Source organism: Synchiropus splendidus, chromosome 12 (genome assembly GCF_027744825.2).
Source record: "Synchiropus splendidus isolate RoL2022-P1 chromosome 12, RoL_Sspl_1.0, whole genome shotgun sequence".
In the NCBI taxonomy this organism is placed as follows: Eukaryota; Metazoa; Chordata; class Actinopteri; order Syngnathiformes; family Callionymidae; genus Synchiropus; species Synchiropus splendidus.
In genome coordinates this window covers 12,201,106-12,217,326 of record NC_071345.1, presented here as the reverse complement: position 1 = coordinate 12,217,326, position 16,221 = coordinate 12,201,106, and the positions used below count along the sequence as shown (strand labels likewise).

The following is a 16,221-nucleotide window of genomic DNA, read 5'->3' as shown; positions in this document are numbered from 1 at the left end:
AAGTAGTCTTTTGTAGTTTCACATGGTGTCCATCTTGCCAAGAGTCAACATTTAGCGCCTTATGAGTGAGAACATGTAGGACAAAATGTGTTTCCATAGTCACCTTATCCTCGAGTCTTACTAGATGAACCAAATTCTTAATTCTTAATAACGTGGCCTAATGGACTTTTCCAAGTTCAAAATGCGAGTCAATACACTTTTTTTTGTCATGAGCAAACACAATCCTTGAGTCATGTACTGTTATTAATTTGATTGCATGCTCTGCTTTTAAAGGAAATTAATTTGGAGCTTGATGGCAGGGTCATGCACCACCATAGTGCTTTGCACGTCATTATTAGGTTTAGCTGGAGTTCAGTTTATGAATGCCGACATATTTTAAACCTGGAAAACTCGCACTTTCTGTACCTTTAATCACTCTCACTGTTTCTGACCATTTTCTATGCTACATTCATACCAGACAGTCATGTTCAACAAGTTTAGGGTTCATTCAACTTCTTTCTAAACTTTTTAGATATCAGTTAATGCCAACAAAAGTCAGTCACACAACAATTCACTCCAGGGAATTGTTCTCCAGTTGAACTGGAGATGTCATTTGAGCAACTGAATGCATCAAAATGTAAAAGATGAGGCTTTAGTCTAGAACCTAGTGGATGACTATGGGTTTTAAGAAAGACACCATGATAATTTCAATAAAAGACTGATGGTGTACCTACAAGTGTTGGTACATTCATAATACATAAGCTTTTTATCCAATAAGTCAGGATAAATAGGGGAAAGTACAGCAACAAGAGAGAAAATGTAAGCGAGTAGCACAGAGAATCTTCTGTGTTTCCGTGTTTACAGTTCTTAAACTCAAAGACACTTCAAACCAAGGTTGACATTTCAGTGAACCTGAGGTCCACCTCCCCTCCCTTTGCGGTGAATGTGGAGCCAACTAAATGTGGAGAGAAGCCTTTTTGATTTTCCAAACATATTCTGCCGTAGTCTGCCTCCAAACTGTTGTGTTTAACTCCCTGACTCTTTCATGCATTTCTTCAAAACATAAACGCTGACAACACACGGATATGCAATTTCCCTTGCTGTGTTTGCTCTAAGTTATGAAGAAATTTACACACTCCACAAGGCTGACGCACAGGAAGCGCTCGGTGGAACGACGCGGCAGAATCAATACAGCTGCTCATGCGCTGCGTTACAACTTCTGTTATCTGCTGTGATTGTTGTGGGAGGTTGATTTACGACTGCCAGCGGGTAATGAGCGTTAATTTAATGAATGGGAAGCAAAGAAGGGGCCAGAAGTGCGTCAGCATTCACAAAATCAGACAGGACATGTCAGGTTAAAGAGGGCAGGGGGTTATAAATCGCTTCAAATGCAGAGATGAACTGTCCTACAGACGTAAGCATATATGTGCTTGTGTGGCTTTGTGTGTATATGTGTGTCCAGCTATCTGTTTTCCAGATAGCTGGACACACATCCCCCCCAGCCCTCCCCATGGCTGGGGTCACGTCACGTTTATAAAGTCATTCAGCGGGGCAAACCGCAACGTCATGCAAGTCTTTTGTCTTTCCTCAGTACTTCCCAGTTATTGCTCTATTACCCCTCTTGCCTCGTCACAGTCCCCCCTCCCACCTCCCCCTCTTTTTATGTCAGCAGTTCTCAGCTTCCGTAAAAAAAAAAAACACACAGGGAGATTGACGCACCGTGTAGTTCCAACTCTTATAAAACATACATAACTCACTACTGATCTGTTGCACGACTGACAAATGATCTCTGAATGCTCAACTAGCGTCTCCAGGGCAACTTTGCCGCCTGCCAGGGAATGCGCTCAAAATAGATCATTCATTTTAACCCACAGCTTTATAACTCGCTCGACTTAGTTTGGTTTTTATTTTAATTTTACGCGTCAATGAAAGCGGCACAAGAACAGATCCGACAACATTGGTGAAAGTAATCAGTTAAGATTTCAGGAGTCGTGTTTCACTGACTAATCTTCCAGTACAGCTTCCCTTTATAGTCTCTCATCATACAGTCCAGTTCCTCGAGAGATTGAATATCCAGTAAAATGACGCAATATACATTCATCACCAAGAGCGCAATCCTTAATGATGTTTTTCTAAGGGCTGTATTTATTGGTTTGTAGCCTATATAAGGGTTTTGTACACTTCCATGAATTAACTCCATGAATATACGTAATATGAAATGACATATTAGTTTGTTTAAACATGCATTTTGTGCCTTTGGTTAACAATTCATGCTGAGATACTTGATCAGCAGCAAGGCTTTGCGTGGGGATTTCCTCTGAAAGCAATGATTCAATTAACTCACTTGAACCAGGTGAGATAAAGATACAATTTTTATGATATGATAGCTATGCTTCTTTCTGTTTAAAAAAAAAAAATCATAAATTCAGGTTGATAACCAATTTTAGTCTGAAGCAGGAATATATTTTTATCACTCAATTAAAACAATTAATCTAAATAATAAGGTTTGTAATTAATTAATCGCGATTAATTGCACTCTTATATTTGATAGGAGAATGACAAAGTTTAATCTGTTCACATAGGACAAGACAGCAGTGAAATCTTTCTCCATTATCAGCCCAATCTCATTTACTCTCTTCATCGCAGATGTTTTGTTATGTTACAATATGCTGCAACTGAAATTGGTGAAATGAAGCACGTTCCCTTTATACGCATCTTTTTTGTAATTAAATGAAATTCACCAGTTAAAATATCATCCCAAGTTTTTATTTGTTTTAAAGTTATAGGAAGAAACAAAATCTCAATCCTCACATTAAGAAGGTACCAGTTTCAATTTCGGATTTTCACTGAACCGTATACAGTAGTTAATTGAATGTGTGAGTTAATGTTGCACCATGTGATGGACTTTGAAGACCTGTCCAGAATGTCCCACACCTCTCACCAAACGAAGCTCCAGCCTGTGACACTGTAATGGCTATAAACAGTGACAATTGAATGTGGATAAAAAGAGAGTAGCACCAGTTAAATGCTTTGGATAAAAGGGGTGGTCTGTATGGACAGACAAAGTGATGGAGAGCTCATGAGACAGCAAGATTCAGACAGGAATCCCTATGACAGAGGAGGAAAGAATGTTTAGAGAGACTGAGAAGGCGAGCGGCAGAGATGCGGCTCTCAGACAGACCTGGACTCTCTGGTGTACTAACACCACTCTGAGATGAAGGAAGCAAGCAGGCTTGATGGAAAAAGTGTTTGCACAGTAAAAAGTTCCTTTTACGCGGTTTGCTTGCTTCCCGTTGCACCCCCCCTCTCCCGCTTTCTCCTTCCCTTTCTCACAGTCCGTCTCTGACCTATTGCTTCAACAAGTTTATTCAGAGATTTCCTCCTCAGACCCAGACGTGAACGTGAGCAGGAGAGCGGTACAGAGTCAGACGTGCTCTTGCACAAAAATAAACACTGTTTCATCAAATGCCCAGGGAGTTCCAAACAAAAGAGCATCGTAAACCTGGGTTTAATAGAGAGCTGAGTTACAGATTTTGGTTCCTGCAGTCTTTCCCTGGAGAGCTTGCGCTCCCACTTTCATCTTTGCTGCTCTGTGAACTGCGCTTTGGGAGTAAATCTGCGGTAATGATGTTGGTTAATGTCCTTCTTTAATGGTCTAATAAAAAACAAAGAAACAGATGCTGAACATCCATATCTGTGCAGTGGGTGCTGCACACTGAAGAAGCACAGCGACATGCTTAGTTTGTTATTACAAGTGCACGAAACATTGAGGGGGCAGCAAACTGACACTGCTCACTGACAGTAAGAAACGTCAGTTTATGGCCCAGCGCGCAGCCCCCCCATCTGTGTGTCACTATTTCTCTTTTTCTCCTCCGAACCATGAACACACTCACTTGCTCTCTGACGTAGGTAAAGGCATACGGGGGTAAGCGAAAGGGCGAAAGGGGGGCTCTGAGGTTACCATGACGATTCTTGAGATAGGATGCCCTGCCAGAGTCACATGGGAGTGAATCTGGAGAGAATGAATGAGGGACAGAATGACGGGGAAGAGAATAGGGCATGTGGAAAGTTAAAAGTGCCCTGTTCGAAAGTAAACATTAACTCTGACAAGGTCATTGTTCTGGCTTTCCCTTCCTAGCGTAATCTCCAGATTTGTTGGCTCAAGCCCCCCTGGAATTCCCTGGAGGAAGCTAGGTTGTTCATGGGAAATGATGACTTTATGACTACCGCATCTATCTAAATCACTCTTCTATCGTAACTGAGTGGCGTCACTGCCAGCGTTTTCATTATTTACTAATGTAACAGCAGTTACGACGACATTGTCTTCCGCTTGGGTGAGGAAATCTTCCAGCAATAAAAATATGACGGAAAAACCCAGATTTATTCTTGTCATGGGATGAAATCAAGTTGAAAGTAAACAATGGAAAAACCATTCTGGCTTAAACCCATTTTACCAGAACGATAGCCGATGGCCTAAAATCTGTTTAACTGCAGCAATTGGTTTATCATGACTAAGTCTAGTCTAAACTAAGGGAAGTCATAGTCACAGTTTTCTTTTTCATGTTTGATATGCCTGAATCGTGCGATGCTGTAATACTTCTTTTCAAGATGAAAGTACTCAGGATAGACATAATAATTGAGAGTTTCTGCTGTTAACAAACCATCTAGTTTTGTGTGTTTTTCCCAGTATATCCCCAGCCTAAGTCAGATGCATTTCTCTTTTTGATTCCAGCATTTCTCATAAAATCATTTCGTTTTGATTTTCCTTGTCATTGGTTCACTACAAGTAGGCTGTAGTTTGTATCCTCTCCCAATGGTTTGTCTTAGGGTTACTCCAGGATCTCTGGTTTCCTCTCACATGGTAAAACTATACTAAAATGAATTAGGTGTCACTGTGAATGTTTGTCCGTTTATGACTAGCGTCTTTCGCTAAGTAGTTGGAGTAGTCTACCGCCTACATCCCACTCAGGGAATCAGATGAAGATAATATATGAATGGATTATTTCATCATCAACAAACTTAATGTTCAGATGAATATGCATGTTTAATATTCTTATTTTTAAGCAGAACTATGACAAACTCATGAACATATGTAAAAACATGAAGAAATACAAAGAGATAAAGTGAAATGTCTAGGAAATGAAGGTATGAGGGAGGCCTGTAAGCCCCAGGTCCATTGCATGCTGGATGGATGATGAGCCACACCAGGTACCAGCACAGATTCAGGGAACAAAAGACACCACAGAAAGACATGGACGGGAAAACATGACGATCACCGCAGAAGTGGATTGAAATATCTGTTGCAGAACAATTCACAACAAGCCCCCTACTTGTCCAAGACACCTGACACGAGAACCATCGGGGCCTATAAATACTTGTTTTCATTAGGGCTGGGACTTACAGACAAAAATAATCGGATAACACAGATGAATTGCGTATCAACTTCCTTTAATAGACAACACTTTACTTCTGTGCAGTTAAGGCAGTGTTCATCACTGGAAGACTTCCACCCTGATGATTAAACTTAGGTGTACAGGTTCAACTAAAATTAGATGACTATTAGATGACTCTGGTGTCAAATACTGAACTGTGATTAATTGCGATTAATAACTAATTAACCACTATTTCTTTACATGTAGTTACTAGAAGAAACACATTTAATTACAGAGAAGAAATAGCTTTGACACAAGCCTTCCAAGCAAAGACTGATCAGAAACAACATCGCTCACAGTGATATTAATCGAGGCGAGGCGTGACTCATTATCAAAAAGAAACATACTAATCCATCTACACTTGTTGGATCAATGTTTTAAAGCCGCTTTTGGCAAATTCTTCCATGAATCACCTAACTGTGTGAGCAGTCGGGCAAAAGGTGAGTAAAGAGTGTGAGGCATTCAAATGATTTAGGACCGACGTAATAATGTGCGAATACACAGCGCGGCGAACAGGAAGCCCAGTGTAAAGCGTGACCGGATTGAGAGACGCTTGTGTGAGTAAAGTTTGTCTGGCAGCAAGGCTCGGCCGGCCCTGTCACAGGTTCCCCTCTGATGTCTTTGAGGTCGCAGTCTGAGTGTCTCACTCTGTTTCTCCTCCTATGGTGGTTTACAGAGATTGGTGATGTAATGGGTAGCATATGACGGCCACACACATACACACACTCACACAGACGCACGCACAAACACTGACGCTCATGCACGTTACACAGACACCGCACTTATACCACCGCATACCCATAATTACACACATATAGTGTATGCACGCCCATTCACACAAACCCTGGATTCCCCCTTTTCCAGGAGGCATCGCGCTCGCACACAACAAGAGTCCAAACAAAGATGCGAAACCCTTTTATATTTTCACTCCCACCGACGCACGCTTAATGGGCACCCACCCGGTGTCACACTGTGTGAGTGTTCGACGGAGGGCTTAGCTGTGTGCCTCATAACCACCCAGGAGACCCCCATCATGAGGCAGCCCGGAGAGAGAATGAGGGAGAGTGACTAACTTCACTCTTTCTTTTCTTCTTTCCCCAGCTGTGTCTTCAAACGTTCCTTTGATGTGGGAAATTAAAACGAAGAAGAAAAAAAAACAAAAAACGAGTGTGTCAATATCACCCTTCGTCCGACTGCAATCATCTATTCCTTAACCTCTCAGGCTCCCTTTCTTCTCCATCCTCGAGTGTGACCTTCTTTTCAAGACACCCACTCGCTACCACCAGTCCATCATTTTGTTTGTTAGTGAGTATGTGTAGGCCCACCACTGGACTGGCAACTGTGTATACGAGTGTGACATATACAAATCCCACCTCTAATTATTTTCTAACCACACCATGAGTGTGTGTCTGTGAATGAGGGTCTCCCGATCTCGCACCAGACTTCAAAATGCTTCCAATTCCCACTTCTGTTTGTCTGCTTGTGCATCTCAGACTTCCCTGTGATATTGTCTGACAGCTTGTGTACAGTATGATACATTCGTTATCCTTCTGTGATGACTGGAAATTCAGTTTTGCCCTTTTGCAACAGAAGCCACGCTTTACTGCACCTGACTGACTGTTTCCAGCCGACTCGGCACTATGAGAGTGGGTGTTTAAGAGAGCGCAGGAGAGATGACAGTGATGGAAGAAGAATTATGTATTTTTTCTTGTAAATACCAACACAGAAAGTAAACACATGCGTAAAGCAGCTTTTATAAGGAACGTGGTGAGTTTTGAGGGTAAAACAAAGTATACTACTGACAGGGTAGTATTTAATACACATTTCCACATCAAGACATCCACCTTGTAACCAAGCATCTTGAAGTTCAACCAACCACAGAATCAAATCAGGCCCATAACAGACGTGGAAAAAAAAGTCCATCTCAGTATGCTTAGTCGGCGTCCAGAAAAGAGTTGGATAATGAACTTTCACATTCAGGATGACAACCAAAACAGAGTTAGCGATATCTGTGTTGACATTCCGATCAAGTTTTAACAACCACAGCCAAGCACCCATCTGCCTGCCTAATTCATAACACGTTCACCATTGACCATTCATTTTCCTTATCTCTCCGCCACCTGGAGCCCCTGGTTTTCAGTGCTGTTCATATCAGGATGCAGATTGAAAAGTCAAAAGTATGTCACAGATAAACTTGACAACAAGCCAAATAAATGATCGCCGCTCCTAACATTCTACCATGACCTGACTGTCCTCTGCATGGGCATCTTTGTTGTCTATGCGTCTTTGTATATAGATATCATACTTATGTTCTATCACCCTTATATAGGTCAGTCTGCCGAGAACCACATCTCTATAGCAACAACAAAACCCAAACAAGCCGCTGGATGGTCAAGAATGGAGGATTGCTGGTGGCCAGCTGTTGTAGGTCAAGGGTACAATCCTATAGAAAAAAAGTGCTCAGCTCAACAGTGTGTCGAAGATTTATCATGGATAATATCAACATATTTCTTGTAACTGTTTTGCTATGTTTTTCTGATCAAAACAGCACCCTCTACTGACAGCACCTATCAATAGACTGAACTCCTTACAACAAGCTATCTTCATCTCTCAGTCTGGTTCTTTTGAGTATAAGAATGGACATCCAAGATTTGAGCCGCATATCAGCATCTTGAGTTATTGCTAGTGAGTGATGGGAGGATGGGGTTTACTGGGGAATCAGAACTCACAAAGCAGTCCATATTAATGGAAACACTCGCTACTCAAATGGTTTTCCTTCAGTGGTATTCTGGTGACTTCAACATGGGAAGAGATGCGATTGTGTGAGACTTCAGGTTGTTTGATGTGTCACTTGTTGCAGTGGAAAAGGGTTTGGTTGTTATGAGTGGTAAAAAATCAGTTCCCTTAAAACCCCAAATCATCAATATGAAAGTCTTTCGCTCAGTGTTAAATTCCTCATGAGTTTTTATGTGTAGATTGATGCGTGTTTACCAATGTTTCACGTGTGTCCCCACAGCACTGACCCCAACACCCCTCTGGCCCTGCCACAGTGAAATAAAATTAAACACAGACATGTCCAGCATGTGTTAATGTGTGTGATCTTACTGTTTCTATGCAACACTCTCTGAGGCCCCTTCTGGTCTGGACAACACCTTCTCTCCTGCTTCTATCCGTCTCTCACTCTTTCCTTCACCCTGAAGAGAGAGGGATCGAAAAAAGTGGTGGGTGGGGGGGTGCAGTGGAAATAACAGGCTGCTGTCTCAGGAGGGGCTCCAAAAAAGAGAGCAAGGGTGAGAAAGAGAGAAAGGTGTTTGCTCAAATACAGGCAGCCCTGCTACAATTTGAACAAACATTTGGTGACATGTGAAACTTTGAAAAATAAAGTTTGAAATACACTTTTAAAGAAGCTTGCTGAATGCTGACACGAGATATGTGGATAGGGTTCACAATAGACTGTTTCAGTTCTCTGTGATGGACAGATAGATCGTAGCCGAGGAAAGGTTTGATGACGATGAGATAATGAGATTGTAGATCGGGAAGGATGAATGCAAGATGGGTCAGTGGGAGATATGAACAAGGCCGGAGAAAGTGATAGAGGAAAGTAAACAAGAAAAAGAAAACAACGGAACATTTTTTTTCTAACTTTCGCAGAGAGGGAGAGACAGAGTGCGAGAGAGGGAGGGAGAGCTGGGAGGGAGGAGGAAAGCGAGCAAGAGGGACCGCGTGTGTGTCTGTGTGTGTGTTTTTATGAATGAAGTGAGTCACTCCCGATGTGTCATAGGCCCGACGTCTTTATAAAGGAAGTTTTAAACAAGCCTAAACACTTCACTCGGCGCAAAAATTGGACTTACAACACTTGCATCCCTCTCTCCCTCTCTCTGTCTGTATTTTTGCCATCTCTCTACCCTAGCTGTCCCAGATTTTATAAAGACTACAAGAGATTATCTCAAACTTTTCTCACAGAAAAGTTTGTTCATATTATTTTATATTTTTTCCCCTTTTTTTTCATTGAATCTCTGTGGTCCTGACTACTTCCATCTTCTGATTCTGAGAGCAGAGAAGAAGAAGACACCACGTGACAAGCTCCGGAGATCAATCTATTTATTCATTTTTTTTATATTGAACTATTTATTTAGCTCTTTTTTTTCTCTCGGATTCAAAATGAAATGTAAGTGCAATTTATTTTTTTTAACTTGAATAAGGTATAAGGAGCAGGCTTTTCTTTTTTGTGAAGAGCAGCACTGTTGTTGATGGTCGAGGTGCTGTAGATGGATGAGATGCTGTAGGGATGCTCCTCAATCTGGTTTTGATTCTTGTGGTTCACCTGTAATTATCCCGCATTTATCATTTCAACTCCACTGTGGTTCCCTTTTAATACTTAAGTCTACCTAGTATTTGAACTTGAAAGGGAAGCAGAATGAATGAGACCAGTGTTAGAGAGCCGACTCGGGCTGGTCTATATAATTTATAGCAGCGACTCATGCACCTATCCAGTTGCAGGTGTGACAATCAGCAGCATTCATGCCGGAGGAGTTGATGGGTGACAGTCGGGTATCTTTCTTTAACGCTCTAATGATTTGTATTCAGCCTGTGAAAACATGACTCTGACACTGACGCTGTGCAGGATTCCTCTGCCAAGTCTGGAGCTATTGTTTATATTATGGTGCAATATCTTCCCCTGGAGCTGACAGCCGAGGCCTGAGGTCATTACCATTATGCTGAGATGACAGCGCCTCTCCACTAATTGCTTCCGTTTTCATCTCCCCGCAGTGCTTCTGGACTCCTCCTCGTCCCTCCTCTTCTCGCTGCTATTGGCCCAGATGTCGGTGTTCACGTCGGCCTCCCCGGTGCCCCACCGGCGGCCCAGCGACATGGACAAACTCTCCAATCAGACCAGGAGTCTAATGAAGCTCACGCAGGAACTGCTGGTAAGTGCACGTATGACTCCTCATGATGTTGGAAGATCCAGCTCGCCGATTGGAGGAGAGCTAATGAGGCATTGACTGGATGACACTAATTGGATTTCGAGTGTGAAGGTGGAAAAGGATGAAGGTCATTGTTGATGTAACTGGATTTGTGTTAATGTCACATCTTAGATTAGGAAAAGTCACCCACATGTAGGTGACTAGGCTTCAACACATGCCAGTCCAGAGCTTCTCTGTAAGTTAAACAATGACAAGCAATCGAGTCTCAGAATGAGTCTAGTCCATAACCAGATTCATAAAACCTCCTCTTGCATCATTAAAATGTACTTTCTTTGTTCTGTTATTCAATGGATTTGACTTCCTCTTTGTATTTTATTGAAAAAAACTCTTTCTAATTCCCCAATTCCTCAATTCTCTTTTACCATTTCCTGAACAGAAAAGTGCACCTGTTCCCGACAGAATATTGAGGAAGTTTGCTCTGCTTTTACAACAGGAAGTGTGAATAGTGAAGTTCATTAAGGTCACCTTCTATACTTGAAGGTGGCATTGTTGAGGCATCCTACATGCATTATTCAATTAGAAAATTCAGTTAAGGCTGTTATGAAAGCTGCTATGAGTACACAGTATTCAGGCTGTACGATTCCAACTACTCCTCATGATCATATACATTAATCTTTCACTTGGTTGTTAACCACGTGTGTACAGTGACAAGGACTTCTCAAGACTTTTCACAGTCTCCAGGAAAAAACTGATCAACAAAGATTTGTGAATTCTGAGAGAGAAGAAAAGGAGTCCCTCATGAAGCAGCTAGAGTGGTTGGGCATCTTGTATGGACCACATGGTTTACTGTCTGTGGAGAAAGATTTAATCTCCACGTTGGAAGCTCACAATCTCTGGATCAGATCAGGCTATAATAGCTGGTGAAGCAATTCAGACATAAAAATGAATAAACAAATAACATAAAAAGGGACAAAAAACGTGCATGAGTTTGGATAATGATTTTCAAATGAAAACAAAAAAAAGATTTTTTTTAATTATTTAAAGTGGTTAATGCATTAATTGTAAAATGTATAAATACATACCTGGGGTTCATGTTTGGTTCAAATGAGGTTACACTTGACATATTGACATATTCCACTTGTTCTGGTCCACCATGTAATCGACTATTTAACAGTGACTTCACAAGATCACGCCACTACACATGAAGACTAGCAGGGAATTCTCCAAAGACTTTACTGACGCAACACATGCACACGTACAACTTTGCATTATTCGGGTGAGTTGCATCAAGTTTGGTGTTAAGCCGCTTTTCATCGATCACTGACTGGCAGGAGTCCATTGAGGGCTTAGACAAGGCCAGCCCTGGGAGCTGTGCGGTGAGCTCACTGCTTTTATCCACATTAAGTGTAGAAATAAGGGTGACTCAGAGAAAATCTGGTCACCGGATTGCGATAGTGACGCTGTCTGGTTAAATGGGGGTGGAATTAGTTACCTGCCCAGAACTAATCTTGGCTGTTAAGTCATGTAGTTTGTCATGATCTGGCATGGACTACACATGAACTACACATATAATAAGAGTAAACTCTAAAACCCAAAACACCACACCAAAACTACAGTTATGAATGATCATAAGCTTTGCACAAATGAGTGACCAAAGAGAATAGTAGTATGCTAACTTTAGAATTGACAGTATTACAGTACCTACCATTATTAACTATCTTCATTGCTTCGCCATCTATTCCAGTGAATCTGAACAAGTCTATGTGATAGAAACATAAGGCTAAAGCTGATTTAATTCCACTCAGTGTCGCTAGAAAGACTGTAAATATGGTGACAGGTGATAACATTAACATGGCATGTGATTAAAGCGACCAGCCGTCAGCTACAAACAATCAAGGTATTAAGTCGGCGTCGCCCATTACGTGTCTTAGAATTGCGTGTCAACACTGTTTCATCCTTTCAGCTTTCTGCATCCTTGTTTATGTAGAAACATGTTTGTATTTGGTGATTAGATGGAGAGGTGCAGAAAGGGCTTTTCTTTCTTATGAAATAACACTTGCTCAGATCGCACCGACAACTGTGTGTTTTAACAGGTGAGACGATGAAGGATTTTGTCTGTGGACATGCTTGACAGACCGGGGCTCTATTTTTACACCATGTAAACTTAAATCTCCTCTTGATTCGGGTATAATAACTAAAGAAAATAGACAAGCGCTCCATCTAGCTTCAGATCTGAAAGTCCATTGGTGTGTGTTTTGAAGTCAAGGTCTTGAAAACAGCTGCATGTGAGTCGTAGGGGACAATGTTGAACAGTGTTCTCTATCGTACGAAGTTTATTTATATTTTCTCCTTATTATATGGAATTCCACTAAAGGGAGGACAAAGTTTGGAAAGATAAATAGGATGGGAATCCATGGAAAGTCCCAGCAGTAAAACCAATGAAACTGATGCTTTAAAGAGACAGAAGTGTGCACACATAGGTCGCTGCAAGTTTTCCAGCGCGTGTGAGTGTGCGTTTCTATGCATACTGTGCAGCAAGTGTGTCTTAGAGTGCATGTATTTGTGTGTAGGCATTTTTGTGGTCCTTTTTGTGTTCTTTGAGGTTTCTGTAAATAGTGATGGTTGCTGTATGTGTGGTGTTGTCCAGGGATTTACTTTCTCTCCAAACTGCCCCGTTGAAAATGATAAAAAAGATTTATCAGATCCTTGGAACAGTGCTCACTTGGTGCAGGGTGAGGTCATTGTGAGAAGCAAGAAAATAAGGAAAAGAGGTCGAATTAAAGGCTGCAAAAACCACAAGAGATGAAGAGATCAGAGAGGCAGGCAGATGACAAGCCAGCAGAGTGTGTTTGCCCGTGTGCATCTACATGATATTGCATGCGTTTAAGCACCTGGTGTGAGTAAGAGAGGGATGAGAGGAAGAAAGGAACACACACAAGGACACAACATAGCACATGCATGACCAAACTATTGTGGCATGGTGATGGAGACAGGAAAACAGATACATGAACAGCAAAACAGGTTGAGGAAGTATTGAGAAAACAACCTGTTTACGCAAAACACTTCTGAGAACTAATCAGAGCAATGTTTTGTTGCTGGAGTGGAAATGACGCAGGTCGGCCCAGTCATCTTTTTTATTTATTACGTTAACTAGTGATTCAATGGTGTTTGTGCTCAACCAAATAATGAGCAGCGCAGGCAAGCAATGAACTGTAATATTTATCAACGCTACAGTCAGGTTCTTTGCCCCCCTCTAGTGGTCATAATGAGAACTACATTATTGCAAGTTGGAGTTTCCAACACAATCCACGCCAGGCAGCAGGAGCACTGCGTCATTCCATCTGTTAATAGCTGTGACCCTGGAGTTTCCCTACAACGGAGTGTTGCCTGTTCCACTTTGAGCTTGTTTGTCTTAGTCACTCCATATGTTGTTAACCCTGCTCCTTCTTAAAAACATCCTGTGGCTTCAACTCATTTGCGCGTATTGTTGACATTATGGGAGGCTGTACGTGGGTGAACTCACTCTGAACTCGCACCACGCACCCTTCAGTGAGAACTGCTGTCGACATGAGGTGGAAGTGCGGACCTAACACTTTCCTCATGGTGTCGTGACTCGTCTAATGACTGGGACAATTATCCCAATGTAATTCACTAATGTGACTCTGTGCGCCTCGTCCTGTCTTTCAGAAAGAGCACGCATTAGACTCAGATGTGGAGCCCCATCGTTTCAAGTCTCTGCCAGAAATGAGCAACAGATCGGCCAACGACCTCAACAACCTTGAGGTAATGTCCTAATCATGTGTGCATGCCTCTAAATGTGGATGGGCTGCTGTGCTTGCAGCCACACTGTTACGTCCCGCCACACCCTTGCCAAGTCTCTAATGTTTGTGTGCTTTTGTGTTGTTTCCAGCTGAAGCCCACGCTCTCACAGCTGCACGCTGACCTGAAGCTGTACGAGCACCACTTTGAGTGGCTGAACAAGGTTTCGAAGAAGCATCATAACCCATCGCTGCCAAAGCTTGTAGAGATGGTCAAAGAAATGAAATCTCTCATTAATCTGCTGCACCGTCAGGTAAAAACACAAGTGGTTACACAGAGTATTTTGACTCACTCAGCCCTGCTCACTCCCTGCTACTCTTCTACAAGCTGGCTATGTTTAATATTTTAATACAAAACATTTGAGGAGCTTAAAATGAAAAAAACAACAACATGAAATAATGATCTGTTTCTTAGCAATATTAACTGAGCTTTCATCTACAGATGTCGCGAGTAGAAGCACCAAAGCTGACCCCAGCATCTCCCTCCCTGCCTCCTCATCTCCCATACCAGTTTGATGTCCTTCAGTCAGGCCACGAGCTCCTGCAGCATTTCAAGCTTTTCTGTGACTGGGCATACAGAGCGTTCATCACCCTGAAGCCCAAGGTTACTGCAGTGCAATGATAATTCACGAACTGAAAGTTGCTGGCGTGGAAACACGGAGGAGTCTATGGGAATCAGGACCACGTGGGTCTGCACTGTAGTAAGTAGTATCTCCTCCTGTCCCGAAAGTCAACACGTGTGTTCAAACGTGTATGTTGCCGGAGGGAAGGAGGACATGCTGCTCATGATCGTGTTATTTATGTATTTATTTATTTATTGACTAATGGTAATTTATTGAAATTTATTTATTTGAAGTTGGTATGTCATATTTTTCTTTTCTTTTTCGTGATTTCTCTCACCCAGATGTTCATTTGTGTCTCACTGTTCCTCAAAACATAACAAGCATTAGCACTTCCTGTTATTGATGCTCCATTTTACTTTGTGTTTCTCATCTTCCAATAGATGTAGCAAACATTTCCACAGACCGTCATTGACAATTTCTTACTGTGCAACGCCCTTAAACAGAAACATGCACCACAAGGATTATTATGACCTTTTTTAAAAACCTGGTTTTAGCAAAACAGAGCGAATGCAGAACTTATATTTTTAATGCCTGTTTATTTTTTAAGATGGCATGTTGATTGTTGTGGTAAAGTTGTGTGAATGTGTCGCGTTACTGAGCACCGATGGACCTGATTCGATTCTTTGCACAAACTCATCAGAATTAGCCACTTGGATGAGAAAGATGGCTGAACCTGTGCTTGGGGTTACAAAATGAAAAATATGTTTTGAAAGTTAAACACCCAAAGCCTTAAAATACTATGTATTGTGACACTATTTCTGTAAAGATGTACATAAGTGTACATGAATGTAAACTATAGTGCTTTTGTGTATGATGTTTTTTCTATGAACTATGTAGACTTTCTTTTACCAATTCTATCACTATAATAGGATTCTGTTTCTTTGTATTCTAGTATTTGTTACAGTATTGACTATTTATTTAAAGTGTAACTATTTATTTTTCTGCTGCATGGGAGCAAGTCTCCCCTCGTTTTATACTTATTTTTAAAAACAGTTTTTATTCTTATTATTTACAGTAATTCTATATAAAGATTAAATTATTGTTACATCAAGTTGCCTCTTCCACACAAAGATTGGCCTCAATGTGAAATATGTGCCTTGGTGAAATAAATCATGCCGAATGTGCGCAAAACATTGGTAGTGTTGTTATTGCTGCGGTCATTTGGCTGTTTGAGACGTATCTTGAAGTCAAAGGGAAAGGAAATTGGTCTTCATCTTACCTTAAGTGGAGCTGCAGCTTTGGGGTAATGTACATCACAAAGGGAACAGTGGTGTGTCAGACTGATCAGGAAGCTGAAGCAACCATTTCCACTGATATATTCTGTTGGTGGAATAAAGAAAATAAGCAAAAGGGTGGCCGTCATTTTTTTCCCCACTTTATTCTACCATTAACTATGGGAATGAATACTGTGTTGAATGTTAAACAGGTGATATCCTGCACTTTC

At 41.5% G+C, this 16,221-nt stretch overlaps 2 protein-coding genes across 5 annotated transcripts in view; one reads left to right on the top strand and one right to left on the bottom strand.

The window, feature by feature from the left end:
• slc2a3b (solute carrier family 2 member 3b) overlaps positions 1-16,221 on the bottom strand; it is a 72,715-nt gene that overhangs the window by 36,075 nt on the left and 20,419 nt on the right. The gene's annotated exons all lie outside the window — the stretch shown is intronic.
• il11a (interleukin 11a) lies at positions 9,246-15,887 on the top strand. Its single transcript, XM_053881299.1, has 5 exons — positions 9,246-9,579; positions 10,182-10,339; positions 14,024-14,119; positions 14,247-14,408; positions 14,597-15,887. Exons 1-5 carry the CDS (start codon positions 9,573-9,575, stop codon positions 14,774-14,776), a joined length of 603 nt encoding a protein of 200 aa, XP_053737274.1. The 5' UTR covers positions 9,246-9,572; the 3' UTR covers positions 14,777-15,887.